At 39.9% G+C, this 20311-nt stretch overlaps 1 protein-coding gene across 11 annotated transcripts in view; it reads right to left on the reverse strand.

The window, feature by feature from the left end:
- The window catches only part of BICD1 (BICD cargo adaptor 1), a 244969-nt gene extending 227570 nt beyond the window's left edge, over nucleotides 1-17399 (reverse strand). For all 11 annotated transcript variants that reach the window (XM_068969873.1, XM_068969870.1, XM_068969872.1 and 8 more), the window contains exon 1: nucleotides 16812-17399. In XM_068969873.1, the coding sequence (XP_068825974.1) occupies nucleotides 16812-17024 (213 nt within the window). In that variant the 5' untranslated portion in view covers nucleotides 17025-17399. The remainder of the gene's footprint in view (nucleotides 1-16811) is intronic.
- Nucleotides 17400-20311: the final 2912 nt, after the last annotated feature.

Raw genomic sequence — 20311 nt, forward strand, 5'->3', positions numbered from 1 at the left:
GTTAAGTTTTCCTTTTTGTAATGGATTCTCAGTCAAAAGTTGCTTTTACATGCCACAACTTTTATTATTACATAAATACAGAGAGGTAACAGTAAGCTTAAAATATCTCAAATCACCATCTAGCTTGTTCAGAGAGTGTGAAAGAGAGTTTTCTTATAAATATTTTGTAAATCTCAGAGTGAGCGTGTTACTTCTTCAGTCCGTAGGGTCAGGAGTCCAGTGGTAGGACTGCTCCTGAGGACAACAAGCACACTGGTGGCGGTCCCTTCACTTTGAGAGGAGCAGCCCTGAACCCACCAGAATAGAGAATAAGTATCACTTTTTTTGTCAAAAATGCTCACAAACATATTTTCAAGACCAAGAAGAGTTGAAAAGTAATGCAAAATAAATGTTTTAAAAGTCACACTCCAAGAGCACTAAGCCGAAAGCTTAAACCAGGTCTATGAAATGGGCTAAGAGAGGAGTGATAAGTAGGGAATTAATGCTAGATTTTAAGATAGGATGCTACCTAAACATATAGCAATCTGTTAGGATACATAAGAAAAAAGAGTATAATTTGATTTCTCTTATGTTCCACACATATACGATACATGTTTAGAGTTATGAGGGGCTGCTGCTGCTGCTGCTAGTTAGGTAGTAATGCTAACCAGTGCCTCGCTTTATGCATGGTATTTGAGAACTGGTATACACTTACCTATGGTTTGTGAGAGACTGTTGGGCCTGAATACTACATGCATTTTACACCTTAATATAGACTGCATGGTATTTGAGAACTGGTATACACTTACCTATGGTTTGTGAGAGACTGTTGGGCCTGAATACTACATGCATTTTACACCTTAATATAGACTGCTCATTCTCAAAGCTCATAGCAATTCATACTCCCACAAACAATGTATAAGAATGCTCACATTTCTACACACTCTGCAATCTGTATGCTATCAATATTTAAAATTTTTGTAAGTTGCTTAGCAAAAAAGTGAAAACTCCCTATTATTTAATTTGCATTAACTGACTACTGACATAGAGCATCTTTTACACATTTATTATCTGCAAACCCTCTTCTGTTTGTCTAGTTACAGTCTTTACCCTTTTTCTATTATTGCTCCTTTCAATCAACTCAAGGGTACCTGGATATTAGGGGTAATAATCCTTTGTAAATCAATCATATTGCATTTTTTTCTAGTCTGTTGTCTGTATTGCACTTCTGCTTATGATGCCTATCCACTTTCAAAAAAAATTTCTATCTTGCTGAGTATGTCAGTCTTGCCTTTTGAGTCTAAGTTCTATGTCTTGCTTAGATTTCTTCCACACTGACGTATAAAATTCTGGGAATTTTCTCCTAATTAGAGTTCATTCTTTCATATTCCATTAAATCCCTGATATTCTGGTACGAAGTTAACGTAAAGTGAGGGGATAAAAGAAGATGAGAAAGAAAAGTATACAAGGAGAAAAAAGGGACTGGAGAAGTCTAATTTTTTTTAACATTAAATAGAGAGTTTTAAATGTGATGCTGGATCACTGAGTTTTTACTCTCCATATTATTAATATTAGATTATCAAAGAGGAAACCCTCAAATAGTTTTGACTTGAAAACATAATTAAGCTATAAACATAAGGGGAAAAGTATTGATTTATAACTATCTGAACACAAGTAACACTATGAAGGTTTTTTTTTAAATAAAAAGAAACTATTATATTTTTCATATTGTAAAAAATGAAATAATATGATGATAAAAATAAATTTCAGCTCAGGTAACAGTTCATCTGAGTCTTTTTCATAAAAGTTTAAAATTTTACAGGAATATAATATTATTTATTATTAAAGAGATCAGTTAATTGAGAATTAGTGTAGAAATTTATTTTTCCAATGACTGAGATAAGAAAATAACTAAGGGCAGAATTTTTATAGAGCTACAGGTAATAAATACCTTTTGCTACTCAAGGCAAAAGTGTTGATGCACTGCTTTCTTCTAAAGGTTCTTGCTTGAATTCCATTTAACCTCTGAGCACTCTTACTAAGAAGTCAATTCATTCATGCATTTTATACTTTTATATATTATATAAAACTATATATTATAGTATATATGCATATATTATAGTTTTATATTTTATCTAGTATTTTTAATTGTTCCCAGCAGAAGGGTTAGTCAGAGGTCCTAGACTACTGTACTGTCAGAATCAAAAGTCAAAAATCACTGTTATCAAACATAAAGTTAATGATATTACTGTCCTGCTTTGACACTATCAATGCTTTTCCCATGGTAAATAGATGAAGCTCCTTACCACTCCCACAAGTGACCTGACTCCATTCTAAAGGTATAAAGGAGACTCCCAGAATAGCTGCAAAATGGAAGTTGAAGCTGAGTCAATGGCAACTGAGAGAAAAGACAAGAGAGGAGGCAAACAGCCATTAGTCCTAAGCAGCAAAGCCAAGGAGCAAGGAAATATTAAGTCTAGTATGAACAGAACTCAACATCTGAGGCTTCATCACCAGGTTAGAATCCAGGTCAAGACCACGGGGCATGAGACTCTCAGAGCCAAGAGAATCAGGAACCAGAGGGAGTGGGAGTGATGAGGGCTGTAAGGAGCAGCAGCAGCCCAGCCTCAAGGAAGGCCAGCGGCACTGAGGACCCAGAAAGAAGGGGCAACTAGGCGATCTGTTCACAATGGATGTAAGACTGAGAAGCTGCCAGTCTCCAGTTGACAAGAGGCCAGGAGGCTAAAACAAATGGGGCACAAGAGCAGCAGAGACTTGAAGACACCTTGTTAGTTGGAGGTACTTCTCACCCTATCACAAAGTCTGGCTCTCGGGGCAAAGCCTTCCCTGCAGAGGTCACAGAGTTAGCCATGCCAAGCCTCATTACAAGGCCCTCTGTGGTCAGGCCCCAAACCACCTCCCCAGGTTCACCTCCCACCCCTCATCCCATTTCAAATACCACCTGCAACAACACAGATGCTGATGAGCAACAATCTCTCCAATCCTCCCTTCTCTGCAGGCTATTTCTCTTTCCTGAATGACTCTGCCCCTTACCTGCCTGGAAAATCCCTCCTCACATGTTCTTTACACCTCCTCACATGTCCTCCTGATCAGAAAGCCTTCTGATTCCTTTGAGTTTACTGCTCTCCACTCTGGTGGCCTATCAAACACAGCCAAAAAACTATTGTTTTTGCTATTTTATTATTATGATGAATTATCATTACCACATCCACCATTTATCAAGTGCTTACTATGTGTCAGGGATTGTATTAAAGGCTTTACATGGACTTTTCTTTAACATTCATAGTTACTATCTTCCTCCATTTTATAGGAGGAAAGTGAGATCCATAAAATTTTAAGTATTTGCCTAAGATCGCAGAGCTACTAAACAGATTTTAATGCAGTTTGTTCTGACCCAAAAACCTGTGATCTTTCCAATAAAATACCCTAATCATATTTGCTCATGTCTTTCCTTCTAAAAACAAATAACAAACTTAAAGACCATATCTTCCTCATTTTTGGATTAATACACTCAGTAGAAACTTGGTATATAACCAATGCTCTCTAAATAATAAATACATGAATGAATGAATGACCAAGCATCCATTCCAGTCCCTCAGGGGCTAGAATATCATGGCACAGAACCAGTAATCAATATAAAACTGTCCTTACATCACATTAGACTAGCGGCTACCAAGTGGCTCAGATGGTCCAGAATAAGGGACAGAGAGTAGAAGAAAGCAGGTAAAGATTCTGGTTCAAGGAACAAGGCAAGACAACACAGTATCTTTTTTTGGAAGCTGGTTTAATTTGTCAAACAAATAATTATTTTTAAAACAAGGAGAGTCTAGTTCAACTTCTTTTCAAAATAACTACTTTAATTACTTCATCTCTTTTTTCACCCTAAATGAACACAATACCATAAACATCTCTTAAACACTTGCTATAGGTAAGGCAGAGAGGAGAATACAACAAATCTCATAAATTACCAGATTAATTTAAATTCTTTTCCCTGAAGGAGGTTACAGTCTCCTTTGAATGTACACACAGGTAAGGGGAAGGAAGAGTAGGTCATTGTGACTCTTGTACTCAAATCCTCCAGAAATTTACCATGTAACTCAGAACAAATGCCAAAGTCCTGGTAATAATGTAAAAGCTGTTGCCTCACTGATACTCATTCCTTCTCTGACCTCATCTACTGCGCACACCGCTCCCCACCTCCCTCCAGCTATACACACTCTTTGGCCATCCCTCTTGAGGCTTCCTCTGGCCTTTCCCCACTTCTCAGGCCATTTCCCCCTTCCCTGCTCTATTTTTCTCTATCTAACATTCTACTTTACTTATTTATTTTGTTTATTGTCTCCTCTTCCATTCTCCTGCAGAATCTAAACTTCATGAGCATGTATATTCCTGTTGGTCTTGTGTCGGCTGTATTCTCAGCACCTAGATCTACGCTTAACACATAGGAGGTATTAAATATATTGTAATTGTAGAAAAGAATGAATGAACCTTAGTCACCTTTATGCAATAACCTACTTGTTCTTGGTATTTACTTTTGTGTTCATTGTCCACATTTCTAAATCACATTTAGCATCACAAATTAAAATGCAACTTATAAAATTTTCTCTTGGAATTGACGATTCTTTTCATTGTTATTTCCTGAAATGTCTTACTGTAACCATTGTCTAAAAATATAATTGTGGTTTGAGATCCTGGTCTCAATTTTAGCAAATAATAGCTCATATTATCCCAAATGCTTCAATGTGACTTGCAAAGATATATTATCTATTTGGCTAAAATGAAGAAGCACATAAAACTTGATTAGAAATAACTGCAGTGATTAAGATAGAGAACCTAAGAATTCTTTAAAAAAAATGATTCTAGTTCTAAATTATTTTAAAATATTAACAAAAGGGTTATTGCTGTTTAGATCATTAAAATGAAATCATTAAATCATAGTTAATTGTGAATTAACACTAATAATCTTTATCAACTTAAAATATAAATCAAAGGGCCCAAAATTCAAAAGTATTTATAATTTGTTTTCAAATGTATTATATCCTTCTTTCTAATGGTTGCTTTTTCTCCTAATTGTATGTCCTTGAGGTTTCAAGCTTAAAGGTCCCATGCATATATCAGCATTAGCAGAAAGAATATCAGATTACGATTTAAAGGGGAGGAAAATGGCCATGTATGCCAGAAAGATAGTCTGTAAGACGACATTACTTTCAGCTCATCAAACAAAATCATGTACAAGATTAAATTTATCCTGTCTCCATCTAGTTACCTCACATAGAGATCAACTTCAAAAAATCTTCTAATACTATCTAGAGAATGGCAATCAATCAGTGAGGCTTATCAACAAGGCACATTCATGTTATAAACCTTTTTCAATTTCAAAAAATTGATGGCTAAGAGCTCTTTAGCAGTGGCATTTGATTCCACATTAGTCTGCAGTGTGCCAGAGTAAAACAAAGACCCATCATTCTGAGCCTTCTATTTACAGACTCAGGCCAAACTGCAAAAAACATTCTTAAGGAAATTGCTACTGTTATTATGCACTGCCCATGAATGTAAACAGGTCTCTTTATTTCAACTCTAAATAGAAAGATAGAAACACAGCAGTTAAATATTACATTTTAGAGTTGTGCTATTTCTCCATAAAATAGTGTTTGAAAACACTAAGCATAACTAAAAGAACAGGTAAGAATAACCCCCGGAAGTTAAAGATCAACCCATCAAAGCAATTCTCTTAATAAATATTTATGAATTTTCAAAGAAATAGAGGAAAACAACAGAATGGAGAAGACTGGAGACTTCAAGAAGAAAATGGAGATACCGAGGGAATATTTCATGCAAAGATGGGCACAATCAAAGACAGAAATGGTAAGGACCTAACAAAAGCAGAAGAGATTAGGAAGAGGTGGCAAGAATATACAGAGGAACTATACAAAAAAGGTCTTAATGACCCATATAACCATAATGGTGTGGTCACTCACCTAGAGCCAGATATCCTGGACTGTGAAGTCAAGTGGGCCTTAGGAAGCATCACTACGAACAGAGCTAGTGGAGGTGATGGAATTCCAGCTGAGCTATTTCAAATCCTAAAAGATGATGCTGTTACAGTGCTGCACTCAACATACCAGCAAATGTGAAAAACTCAGCAGCGGCCACAGCACTGGAAAAGGTCAGTTTTCATTCCAATCGCAAAGAAGGGCAATGCCAAAGAATGTTCAAACTACAGTACAACTGTGCTCATTTCACATACTAGCAAGGTAATAGTCAATATCCTTCAAGCTAGGCTTCAACAGTACAAGAACTAAGAACTTCCAGTTGTACAAGGTGGATTTTGAAAAGGCAGAGGAACCAGAGATCAAATTGCCAACATCCACTGGATCATAGAGAAAGCAAGGGAATTTCAAAAACACATCTACTTCTGCTTCATTAACTCCGCTAAAGCCTGTGACTGTGTGGATCACAACAAACTGGGAAGTCCTTAAAGAGATGAAAGTAGCAGACCACCTGACCTGCCTCCTGAGAACCCTGTGTGCAGGTCAAGAAGCAGATCCAGACATGGAACAACGGACTGGTTCCAAATTGGGAAAGGAGTATGTCAAGGCTGTGTATTTCACCCTGCTTATGTGACCCTTACATGCAGAGTACATCATGTGAAATGCTGGGCTGGATGAAGCACAAGCTGAAATCAAGATTACTGGGAGATTCAAAAGGGAGGGGATGTATGTATACCTATGGCTGATTCTTATTGAGGTCTGCCAGAAAACAACAAAATTCTGTAAAGCAATTATCCTTCAATTAAAAAAAAAAAAAAGATTGCTGGGAGAAATATCAACAATCTCAGATATGCAGATGATACTACCCTAATGGCAGACAGTGAAGGGGAACTAAAGAGCCTCTTGATGAAGGTGAAAGAGGAGAGTGAAAAACCTGGCTTAAAATTCAACATTCAAAAAATTAAGATCATGGCATCTAGTCCCATCACTTCATGGCAAATGGATGGGGAAACAATGGAAACAGTGACAGACTTTATTTTCTTGGGCTCCAAAATCACTGCAGATGGTGACTACAATCACAAAATTAAAAGACGCTTGCTCCCTGGTGGCTCAGACAGTAAAATCGGCTGCCTACAATGTGGGAGACCTGGGTTCAATCCCTGGGTCAGGAAGATCCCCTGGAGAAGGAAATGGCAACCCACTCCAGTACTCCTGCCTGGAAAATTCCACTGATGGAGGAGCCTGGTGAGCTACAGTCCATGGGGTCACAAAGAGTCAGACATGACTGAGCAACTTCACTTTCACTGGAAAAAAAGCTATGACAAATCTACACAGTGTATTGAAAAGCAGAGACATCACCCTGCCGACGAAGGTCTGTATAGACATAGCTATGGTCTTTCCAGTAGTCATATATGGATGTGAGAGTTAGACCATAAAGAAGGCTGAGTGCCGAAAATTGATACTTTTGATTTGTGGTGTTGGAGAAGACTCTTTGAGAGTCTCTTGAACTGCAAAGTGATCAAACTAGTCAATCCTAAATGAAATCAACCCTGAATATTCATTGGAAGGACTGATGCTGAAGCTCCAATACTTTGGCCACTTGAAGCAAAGAGCCAATTCATTGGAAAAGACCCTGATGCTGGGAAAGATTGAGGGCAGGAAAAGGGGATGACAGGATGAGGTGGTTGGATGGCATCACCAACTCAATGGACATGAGTTTGGGCAAACTCCAGGAGATAGTGAACGACAGGGAAGCCTGGCATGCTGTAGTCTATGGAATCGCAGAGTCGGACACAACTTAGTGACTGAACAACAACAAAATTTGTAACAGAGCAAAAAAACAGACACAACAAAGGAGACAAACAACTTTTAAAAGAAATTTCATACAAAAGGAGACAAATAACTTTTTAAAAAAAACTTTAAAGAACCCTGAAAGATCAGAAATTATACACTTTTAGCACACATCTTCACTGTCTGATGCAATTAAGTTTCTGATGATGTTTGTTGGTTTCTCATGTCTTCACTTACAGAAAAAAAGGCTTTCCTGTGTCTTCATTTATAGAAATTAAAGAAGTAAAAACATGCGTGACTTAGGTCTATGTACTAGCTTATAACTTTCCAGTTTTTCTTACTAAACACATTTCTATAGAGTCACTTACTCCTAGAGTTGGAAGTTTCTAGGAGAGAGGCTGTCAGCCCTAGCTGTACCCATGAGAGGAGTGGGGTTACCATGCTGAAGCCCCACTCTACCTCCAATGACTGAACTGTCTCAGATGGGGTCCAGGCAGCAGTAGCTTTACAAATCACCTGCCAACTGATCCTAGTGAGTAGCCTGTCACCTCTTCAAAAAGAAGACCACAGGGGGTATCCAGGCTCTGTACAAACACTTCCAATGTTGAGCTCTAAAATCTTATATGAAGAATCTAAAGACAATATACTACTTTATAGATGGTCATTTTTCAAATGAATGTTTCTAATTTTCCTTTTTTCACTGAGGTATCATTGATTTACAATATTATATCAGTTCTCAGATATATAACATAATGAATCAAGTTTTTTATATATTATACTCCACTTAAAGTTATTATAAAATATTGGCTATAGTTGTTGCTGTTTGCAACAACATGGATGGACCTGAAGGGTATTATACTTAGTGAAATGTCAGACAGAGATGGGACTTCCCTGGTGGTCCAGTGGTTAAGACTTTGCTCTTCCACTTCAGGGGGCTTGGGTTCAATCCCTGGTCAGGGAACTAAGATCTCGCATGCCACATGGCATGCCCTATGTTGTACAATATATCCTTGAAGCTTATTTATTTAATACATAATAGTCTGTATTTCTTAATCCCCTATCCTTGTCTTGCCCCTCTCCACTGGTAACCCCTAGTTTGTTTTTTATATCTGGGAGCTTGTTTCTGTTTTGATACATTCATTCATTCATTTTTTAGATCCCATATTCAAGTGATAATGGGCTTCCCAGGTAGCTTAGTGATAAAGAATCTGCCTGCAATGCAGGAGCCATAGGAGATGCAGGTTTGATCCCTGGGTCGGGAAAATCTCCTGGAGGAGGGCATGGCAACCCGCTCCAGTATTCTTGCCTAGAGAATCTCATGGACAGAGGAACCTGTGGGCTACAGTCCATACAGTCACAAAGAGTCAGACACGACTGAAGCGACTAAGCATGCACACGTATGGGATAACACTCAGTCTTTGTCTTCCTCTTTTTTTTTTTTTTGGCCATGCCATGTGGCATGTGAGATCTTAGTTCCCTGACCAGGGATTGAACCCAAGCCCCCTGAAGTGGAAGAGCAAAGTCTTAACCACTGGACCACCAGGGAAGTCCCATCTCTGTCTGACATTTCACTAAGCATAATACCCTTCAGGTCCATCTATGTTGTTGCAAACAGCAAAATTTTTCATCCTTTTTATGGCTAAGTAGTATTCCATTGTACCACATCTTCTTTATATGAACGGCTGATTTACAGGGCACAATGACCCACCATTTCCCCTAACAACTACCAGCAGAGTTCCACAATCTTTGTACTTGTCCCTTTTCCTAAAATTCACTTCCCTCAATCTCTACCTGACTGGCTCATTCTAATCACTCAGATCTGGGCTCGGATGTCGTCCCTGGGAGAGGTTTTTCCTGATCATGTTTTCCCCAGCAAGCCTTCATCTCTTCACTCATGGCACTTCTCACATCTGTGTGTGTGTGCTTGCTGACTCCCCATAAGCTTCATTCAGGGAGTCCCATCTTGCTATCTTCAGAAAGCAGCACAGTGCTGCCAACATAGTAGCCACTGAGTAAAAATTTTTAAATGAATTAGTGAAATAGAACAAGAAGTAATGGACATGCCTCTGATGAAGCCTGTGTTTTTTAAAAAAGTAATGGACAATCTAAAGACAACAAAAATCCAGTTGGTACAAAATGTAAAATAGTTGACAATGTAGATTATAAAATACTAGGCCAATAAAAATTATGGATGGTTTTAATTTTCTTCATGCTTTTGTGTACTTTATTATCTTCAATAAAAGTAAATTATATTTATAATTATAACCAATGTAGTATTATAATAAAAGTAATTTTTTTCTGAAAAGTTAAAAACAAAAAAACCCTCAAGTATTACAGGGCAAAGATGGGATCACGTAATGAGTCCCAGGTGCTTCTGCACCATCTTGGCTTCTCCCCAGGACCCGGCATGGACAGGATGTGGCCATACTGCAGGATGCAGGACCAGCTCTTGCTGGCCCTGGAAACCAGCCACCTATTATGGTGATCCATGTAGCTCCAACACCAACCAAGATGACAAGGAATCAAAATCACTGCTAATTCACCCAGAAAACTTTCCATCATTTCCCCACAGGCCTGTCATAGGGCAACCCAACAAATTCCACCAGTTTCTATGACACACACACACACACGTTTTCTCTCTCACAGACCACCCAGGCTATCCTTAGGGCCAACTCTGGTCACCTCCCCACCCCTCCAGCCTCCAGTGCCAACCACACTCCCTGAGGCTCTCTGGTTTTCTTCCCGAATCAGTCCCATTTGCTTCACACTTGAAACATCAGTGCCTTAAAAATACAGCCCTGCCCTAGAAATACTTCATTTTAAAAGGATATGCTATTAAATTTAAATGTCAGGTTACAAAGTAATATGTATGACATTATTCCATTTTAATAAAAACAAAAGAACAACAAAAAACTTGCATGTGGATTCACATGTTTAAAGATATTTAAAACAAGTATAAGAGAATACTCACTAAAGTGCTAACACAGAGACAGAACTGGGAGGAAAGGAAGGGGAAACTACTTAATTGTGTACACTTTTATTTGACTAGGATCATTGCCACAAATGGTCATAATTATACAACTATAATTCTTAAAGAGCAGTCAAACTCTTATGGCCAAAAAAAGAAAAAGTGCTAATGCACTCAAGTCAGTGAGGGTTGGGGTGCTGTTGCTCCTACCACCCCTAACCCACGAGGTCTGCAAGGGCTGGTTTTCCTCCCTGGGCCAGCCCAGCTTCTTGCCCACTGTTTATGAGCTGGCACATCTCCTAATTCAAAATGCAATAAGAGTAACTGGTGAAAACATTGTTAAATTATTTGTATATTCCATATTCTGGAAATTAGGACTGAATAAAATGACAACCAACTGGACAAATTATTCATTTGTTTTATTAAACTAAGAGTTGAGTATTTTAATTTATCAAGCAACTTATGCCTCCCCTCAAGGAAAACATGAATTTTAAAAACTCATATAACCCAGGCACCAACTTTGCCCTCTAAAACTTTCCCCCTAGAACCTTCCTTTGTGAATGAAACCACCTTCTAATCCATCCTGGTAATCTCACACCTACTCTCTTCTTCACTTTCCACAACCAGTCACATCCAACACCACCTTCCACCCTACACCCCCTAAACAGCCCTCACGTTTGTCCCCCCTCACACCACCACCCCTACTGCCTCTGCAGTTCCAATCCACCCTCTATGACCAACACCATGACCTTCTTAACCACATGCTGACTCAGGTGTTGGAGCTTCTCAGGTAATAAGTGCAAAGAAAGTGGTTTCTTCCTGAACCAGGTTTCACCACTTCACTTTGTGGCCTTGGGAAGGACCCTTAGCTTCCCAAAGACTAGGTTTTCTCTTTCGTATGATACAAGCCATATCTATGGAGAAGGCAATGGCACCCCACGCCAGTGCTCTTGCCTGGAAAATCCCATGGACAGAGGAGCCTGGTAGGCTGCAGTCCATGGGGTCGCTGGGAGTCGGGCACGACTGAGCGACTTCCCTTTCACTTTTCACATTTCATGCATTGGAGAAGGAAATGGCAACCCACTCCAGTGTTCTTGCCTGGAGAACCCCAGGGACGGAGGAGCCTGGTGGGCTGCTGTCTATGGGGTCGCACAGAGTTGGACACGACTGAAGTGACTTAGCAGCAGCAGCAGCCATATCTGTTTTGTAAAAGGATTGCTGTAAGAATTACAGATAAGGCATGCAAAGTGCCTAGTCCTAAATGGGGCTGTATACATAGTTTAAGTCTTTATTACTTTAATTATTTTCTTATCTGTTAAAAAAAAAGGCAATAAACCTCTGAGTTACTTTGAAGATTAAATAAGATGTAAGGCACCGAACAGTTACTGTTTCCTTTCATTTCCTTTTAATGGCTCCCCATCTCCAAGACAAAATACAGTCATTGATACTTTCCCAATTTCATTTTCTGCCACTTCTCCTTCAGCATAGTGAATTATTTAATAGTCAGACTTTGCACCTCTTTATACTCTCCTCTCCTTCAAAGCCATGTTTACAGGTAATATCTTAGGTGTGGGAAAGTCCTTTACTGTGTATTTCAACATGCAAGCTAATTATCATATTTTCAAATTTGGAATGCAATATCCATATAGTACAAGCATATTTAAGGGGAAGACAGGGGAGAATATTTGTAAGTATTAAATTTTGAAAACCATCTTCAAATCATGGCTGCTGTACATGTTCATGCAAATATAATTAATGTGATGAGAGATGATAAAATTTTGCTAAGTGGTATCTGAGAAATAACTTCGCTAGAGACGAAATTTTGAGTTGAAATAAAAAGAAAAAAATGGTGCAAGTTAGAGAAAAAGTGAAAGTTGCTCAGTTGTGTCCGACTCTTTGCAACCCCGTGGACTATACAGTCCATGAATTCTCCAGGCCAGAATACTGGAGTGGGTAGCCTTTCCCTTCTTCAGGGGCTCGTCCCAATCCAGGAAAAGAACCCAGATCTCCCATATTACAGGAGGATTCTTTACCAGGTAAGCCACAAGGGAAGCCCACAAGTTAGAGAAACTAGGTAAAATAAAAAAGAAGAAATATAATTGAAAGTGTGGTTATGTTTGCTTGTTGAGGTTGCTTTCCAGAAGTATACGTCCACATACTTTAGATGTTTTCATTAACTTGATAATAAATGCAGCAGTAAGTATAACATTTCTTCTTTAAAAACAATAAAACTACTAGCTTAGATAAATAAATTAAATACTTTCTCTATGTTTCTTCATAGACTGGAAAATAAATCTGGGTTTTTCCGCCCATATGATTTTATGATTTAGAATTTACAAAGAGAAGAGAAACTAACAATCTTTCTAAGCATAAGAGGGGGAAAAAATGAGTTCTGTTTACAGCTGAACTCAGGTACTTAAATGACTTTCATCAGGTCCCTAATATGACAATCTCTAAAAACATGTAAGTTCAGTGTTTATTTCTTGGACGATTTAATTAGAATCCTGAAAATGCGTCAAGTTGGCTATAAGAGGAAAAACTGCTCTGTGTCCTCAAAGTGCTCCCTCAGCATGGGGTATCTACCCTTAGCGTCAGGCTGACAAAACGAGGAAATGAGGTAAAGATTCTTAGTAGAGAGTGCACGGCAACCTAGCTGCAAAACTTTTCTAAAGTTGTCACATGGATGTTTTCTAAACTGCTACCAGGAATGCTGAATCATTCCTTTCGAAGAGGATCTTTTAAAACTTCTCTACATTAAAAAAAAAAAAAATCTTCTCTAGATTTTAAACATTTTTAAAGCCAAAAAACAAACAAAACTCTTAAATTTTAGGGTTTTTTTTTTTTTAATGAATGTTTAATTTTCAAATTATTTTAGAACCATGACTCTTCTTCAGATACTATTTTGGCCTGGGTGACAGGCACAGTGCTCATTTACACACATCCCAAAATTACAACCAGCCAGGCCCTCAGGCCACTGAAAAGCAAGCATTATCCGTGAAATCATAAAGCCATGGTCAAGTATTTTAGTGGACATGTATTTTGTCCAGCTCTCCAAAGATAATGAAAAGGAGAGCAGTATGATGATGTCAGAAGTCATTCTTTTTTCACAGCATTAGTACTTTTTTTTCTTCAAGTATGTTCTTTTGTAACTACAATAGTCACATAGGCACAGGGCAGAGCCCTAATGTTATGAAGCCAAGACAAAGAGCACTCCAGGCTTAGGAAAGAACGTAACTAGATAACAACTAATGAATTAATCGCTTTGATTCTGCACATCTTCAGCGATACTGCTCACTTGCATTACAGTCAGAACTGTACCCAGCCTGGGAAAGGGGGGCAGCAGCATTGCTGGTGCTGACTCTAGAAAACAACATGGCCTGTAGCGACGGAGCCATGCCGCGACACTGCAAATTACTGATGTCCAACTTGAACTCAGCGCAGTATTTTTCTGTCGACTGGTCCAGTTACTTTTAAATAGATTATATCTGTTGAAACAGCTTGGAAATAAACCAAAGATTTTATACTTGGCTTTATAGTTTAGTGCAGCAACATCATTTCCTATATATACCTTCAAATGAACAAAACTTCCTTTTGAGAAATCAGAGCACTAACAAAATGTGTTTTCCAAAAATGGCTTCTATGTGATATCATCACTGCAATATTTTAGTTTTCACAATTATTTTACATTTACTTTTCATACAGGAAATATTATTGAGACTGATTTAGCTCATTTAAATAATACTCCCACCTAAAGGATACATCATGTTTAAAGGGTCAAAATAACAGGTCTCACTATCAAATATAATGATTAATTTTATTACCCTAAAATATACTTTTATATAATTGTATAAGCCAGTTCACTGGGAACTTTTAATTACATTTATGCTAAATGCAAACTCAAAATATACATGTAAACAAGTATCATTTGCTGAAAACAATTTTGATAAGGTTTTGTTAATCTCCTGATATACAGAACAAAATACACCTCAATTTTTGTAGAAAAAAATTGTAATTGGTATTTGCATTATTCTATATTAGGAAAAATGTCACACTATTCTTATAAAACATTTTTTCCTCATTTTTCCTATGATGCTGATGAAAGTAATACAGGTAGCTTTTAACACTAGTCACTTCGTATACTTCCTCATTTTCTTAGTCTTTCTCTGACACTAACCAATACGGACTGGTGAATGCTTGATAAAGTATATATTCTTCCAGTATAAATTTATTCTTTCATAAAATATTTACTGTATGCTCACTATGTGGTGGGCTTTGTGTTAAAGACTTTGGATGCAATATTAATTAAGACAGATTCTTTGCCTAGAGAACACACGGTCTAGTAAAGGCAAAAGACAATTGCATTAAAGTTTACTATATATGTTGAATGCAATGACACAGAAAAACCCTAGTAGGGTTACTTGAATCAAGCAGGAAAGCTAGTTAACGGTTGTATTCCATTTCATTAAATTAGGTCTACCATCTTTATCAAAGAGGTGATGGCTTAACATTGCCTGGTTTGCACTTCCTTGTCTTGGTAAAACAGTGTTGATAAGTGTAGACAACATCAAAACACCTCTGAAAATTACAATCACCATCCTGTTTCCTGACTTCACCAGATTTAGCATTATTGAATTTAAACGTATCAGGTAAAGACCTAATATAAGTTGGAAAATACCATTAAATCTAGTTGTAGTTAAGAACACATACTTGGTAAAAACAAAAACAAAAGACAAAACCAAAAGAACATAAACTAGAAATTTACAGCCTAACACACAAAAAATCAGATTTCCAATTGCGGTTTTTACCATATATTTATTTTTTTGACATTTTGGCATAAGAATAAAAATAATATATATCTGAAAGTATAAATGTTTTCCATATTATGTATTAAATTAGAAGGCAGGTTGGTTAGATATGTCATAGATCACACTTACAAAACAAAACAGCCCCTGAGAAACTGTTTGAGTACATTATAAGAAAAACATGTATGATTAACATTATATACCAGATTAGAATTAACATTTTAAATGCCAATGGGCACATAAAAATAAAGACGTGCCACACAGAAAAGCAGTGTGTACATTTTCATTTATGCTACACATAGTACCTCAGGAATTGGGTAAAACAGACTGAATTTCTTCAACAATATGTATATTCCTCTAGTCTTTTGATAGGAAATCAAAGTATATTCACTACATATTTTTTTCCCAAACATTAGCTAGTCTTTAAAAGAAGCCAATACTAAAAGATTAAAGAGGACAACTGTTATATATACATGGTCCATTTGTGACATTCTGGTTTTATATAGAGAGTCATTTAAAACAGAAGAGCCTTATTTGAAATGCACCGCTGCTCATGCATTTGATATATGCCATTCTTTCAGACCATCTGTAGGGGAGTTAATTTTCCCTGGTCAGGGTGACCTTATAAGACTTTGGGTATGGCCCATCCTCACTCAGAGGGGAAATTGAGGCAGCAGCAATCCCCAGCAGTAGAGTTGTTTTTCTCCTGCAGCCAGACAAGAATAACTAAAGCCAAGGAGAAAGAGTGCTCACTCTTTTTCAAATGGGATTGGCGGGGAATTCTCTTAATAACAGTTTCCAAGCATCAAGGAGTGGTTACATTCAGCAGAAGGCTGAGGTTCTACATCCTTTGAAACTGTGGCTCCTCAACACAAACCTACACAAAGCCTTTGTGGATTATGGGATTGTCACTGAAACCTGAGCTTGATGTAACAGCAGTTTTGAGAAGTTTGATTTATGCATTCCGACCCGGCTGAATGTCGCCTCTGAGTGCTGAGACTTGAGGACTCTTACGAATCTCCCTCCCCCACAGGCCAAACAGCCATCGCCTCCAAATTCCAGATTATACATTCATTTCCTGGGCAATTTCCCTCTTGGGGCTAAAACAATGGACTCTTTCAATCTTCTCTTATCTACAAGGGTTCTAAGTGAAGAAACAGTCCTTTCAATAGTAAGCTTCCCGACTACTTTATAAATGATGAGTGGGCGCCGAGGGTGGGGGGACCAGGCCGAGCGGGCAAGAGGTGACAGGCAACTCACCTCTTTCAGCTGCTCCAGCTCCTGTTTGAGGCTGTCGTATTCAGCCTCCAGCTCATCATACTGCTGTTTGAGGGTCAGCTTCTCTTCCAGTACCACCAGTCCGTATTCGGCCGCCTGGATCTTTTCGTGGGTGGTCTCCGTGAGCTCCTTGGTCAGCCTCTCTATCTCGGTCTTATAATGGTCCACAGTCTGCAATACCTCTTCCGCGGCCATAGCCCCGGTGGATGGAGGTAGGAGGGGGTAACCGGGTGGAGGAGATGGATGCAAAGCAGGCGGGGGAAGGGAGAAGGAACTAAAGAGGGAAGGATGAAAATGGGAAAAAAATTGCCTCTCCGGCAGCCGCAGCTACACTGCCCGAGAACCCGGCGAGAAACGCAACATGGAGAATGCAGGGGAGAGGATCAACGGCGAGGTGGCAGCTGCTGCGGCATGTGTCCTCCGGGCCGGACCCTGCTTGCGGTCAGCAGCGGTGCGGCATGGTCCAGCTGCGGCGGCCGGGGGCGGCAAGGGGCTCCGATTCTGCTTATTCAGAGGCGCGCGGCCGCCATGTCTCGGGGCAGCGTCACTGCAGTCTCCCCAGGTCCCGCGCTCCGGCTCGCCGCGCCCGCCCGCTCCACCTGCTCCCTCCGGCCGCGCCGCAGCCGGTGCGGAATGATGCAGCGTCGGCCCGCTCCCTCCCTGCGTGCTGGCCGGGGCTCCGAGCGGGAGGCGGGGAGGCGGACGGAGTCGGCGCGGGGGGAGGGGGAGGGACCAGACGGAAACCTCCGGAGGCGCCTCCCGCCGGTCCGCACCGCGGGTGCCGGGGGCTGAGGCTGAGAAGGCTGGACGCGTGCGGGGTGGGACCCCAGCCCGGCCTGGCCCTGCCCGCCCGGCTGGCCGCCGGATGGGTGTCGAGGCCCCGGAGGGTGGCTTAGGCGCCTGGCTCTCGCTGAGACGTGAGCCCAAGCTCAGGAAGCTGCCTGGAATCGGTACCTTCCTCGAAGAGAAGCAAACGGTAACTAGCGCGCTCGTGCCCGGGGCCCGAGTATTCTCTTTCAGACCTCCTGGTCTCGCAGCACCCTTCCCGGTCTTCTGCACCCAAACGCTGTGCTTCCAAAGCCTTCGAGGAGCCCCCCGCCCCCCGACACACACACAGACACACACACACAAGGTTCCTGCTTCCGCCCCTTCCGCCTCCTTCGTCTCCCCTTCTGCCCGCTCCTTTCCCTATCCTTCACCTCTGCTCTCTCCAAATAACCTTACTGTCTCAGGACAGCCTTTGCTAAAGATTGTTTGCCCTCACCCAAGCCTTCTGTGTCCAGTTTATCACATCACTGCTTAGAAAAAGATATATAATGTAGGCCTCTGGGTACTATTATTTCTTGCCCCAGTAGTTCTACTTCACGGATTCTTCAATAAAAGAAAACTGCATGAAATTCCCTCTATATAGTATCAACAGTACCCTACAATAAATAGTCTTAAAAAGAGCTAATAGTTCTGGAGACCATGTGCCACGCATTCTTCTAAGTATGGTACATGCAATCTCTCCCATCCTAACAGCAACTCTGAGGTCTGGACCATTACAGTTCACAGGTGATGAAAGAAAGGCACAGGGAATTTGAGTGATTGGCCCAAAGTCAGGCAACTCTTAACTGATGAAGCCAAAATTTAATCATAACTCTAGAGCTGTAACCTGAATCATTATGTTTGTTCACCTTCACTCGTTACTAATGCAAAACCAACAACTATATATTACATGCTCATAAAATGACCACTGTAATCAACATGAGTGATAATGAAGTCACAAAAGGAAATGAAGGCAAGGTCAGAGTGAAAGAGAATAAAGAATGAAGAAGAAATGGGAATTGAGAACAACCAAGAAGAAAGGCAGCAATAGGAACAGAAAATGAGCTATTTCTGTGTAACTAGTAGATTGTGGAGGCGCTTCCCAGGTGGAGCTAGTGGTAAAGAACCTGCCTGCCAGTGCAGGAGATGTGGCAGTAAAAGACGTGGGTTCGATACCTGGGTCAGGAAGATTCCCTGGAGAATGAAACGGCAACCCAATCCAATATTCTTGCCTGGAGAATTCCATGGACAGAGGAGCCTGGCAGGCTACAGTCCTTATGGTTGAAAAGAGTCCTACACGATTGAAGTGACTTAGCATGCAGTAGGCTATGGAGTCAATAGATCAAGGACCTGACCAGTTTCTTCCCTCTCTCCTGGTGACACTTACTGCAGAGTTGTTTCTAAGTGGCCAAGAGGTGTTCAAATACACACACACACACACACACACGCACACGCTGCTCTTTAAGCAGGACTCTCCCATCATTGTATACAAGGTGAAGGGAAAAAAGCGGTTGATGGTGTGGGAGGAGGAGCAAATGACAGTGTCCTTATAAAGCCTTAATTAACAGGTTCTCTGGATGTGATTCTTCAAAACTAGACCAAAACAAGAGATTCCTTCCACATGCTCACAGTTACAAGATATTCTCTTGTGATTATCTGATCAAGAAAGGAGAGAAGAGAAGGCAAGGGCAGGAGAGGAGGAAAGGGAAGGGAAAGGAAAAAGAAAATACATGAAATTTGTTTTGGATTTGGATCACCATAAATTCTATTCCAGCTTTGCAGCCTTGATCTCACTGCAGTTAAGAAGCCCATCCCCACCCCATGTGCTCCTGTAGTGCCCAGTCTCTGTGACAATGATGAATGTCTTTGAACTGCTGAAGAAAAGGAGAGGAAACCTGTAATTGCAGTTAGCTAAACTGCCTTCTTCCCAAAGTATAAGCACAGCTCTTCAAAGGGATCACAACACCTAGGGTAGATTGCTGTGTCTCTTTTTCCTCTGGACAGAACAAAGAATGGAGTCTTCTTCTGTAACTTTCCTAAGTTTCCATTGCCACCCATTGCCTATGCCCCATTTTCCTGATTGATACAGTTTTGTTAATATATTCAGCCTGACTTCATTAAGACATGTATACTAGTTTAATAGTTTAAGATTTGATTACAACTTTTATCCTAAGTCAGTATTTAACTTGAAAAATAAGCATTTCCTTATACATCATACTCTTCCAGTATTGCAGTTGTATTTCTCTCTTTATTCATATATGTGTCATAGTGAAAGAAAGTGAAGTCGCTCAGTCATGTCTGACTCTTTGCGACCCCATGGACTGTAGCCTACCAGGCCCCTCCATCCATGGGATTTTCCAGGCAAGAGTACTGGAGTGGGTTACCATTTCTGTCTCCCATATCATATATACATGCATACATATATATATGTATATATAAATCAATGTCAGGTACCCAGAAAATAATTTCTTAAATCATTTGTAGAAGCACAGTTCCCTCATATTTATCTTTGCAGCCTCCAATCATTTATGATACTTTCTAACAAATATATTTTTAAAAGTTGTGTTTTTGTGGTCTAGTACCTCAAACCAGAGCTTCCCAGGTCGCTCAGTGGCAAAGAATTTGCCTGCCAAACAGGAGATATGGTTTTGATCCTTGGGTTGGGAAGACCCCCT

The sequence above is a fragment of the Capricornis sumatraensis genome, chromosome 4, assembly GCF_032405125.1.
Source record: "Capricornis sumatraensis isolate serow.1 chromosome 4, serow.2, whole genome shotgun sequence".
NCBI lineage: Eukaryota > Metazoa > Chordata > Mammalia > Artiodactyla > Bovidae > Capricornis > Capricornis sumatraensis.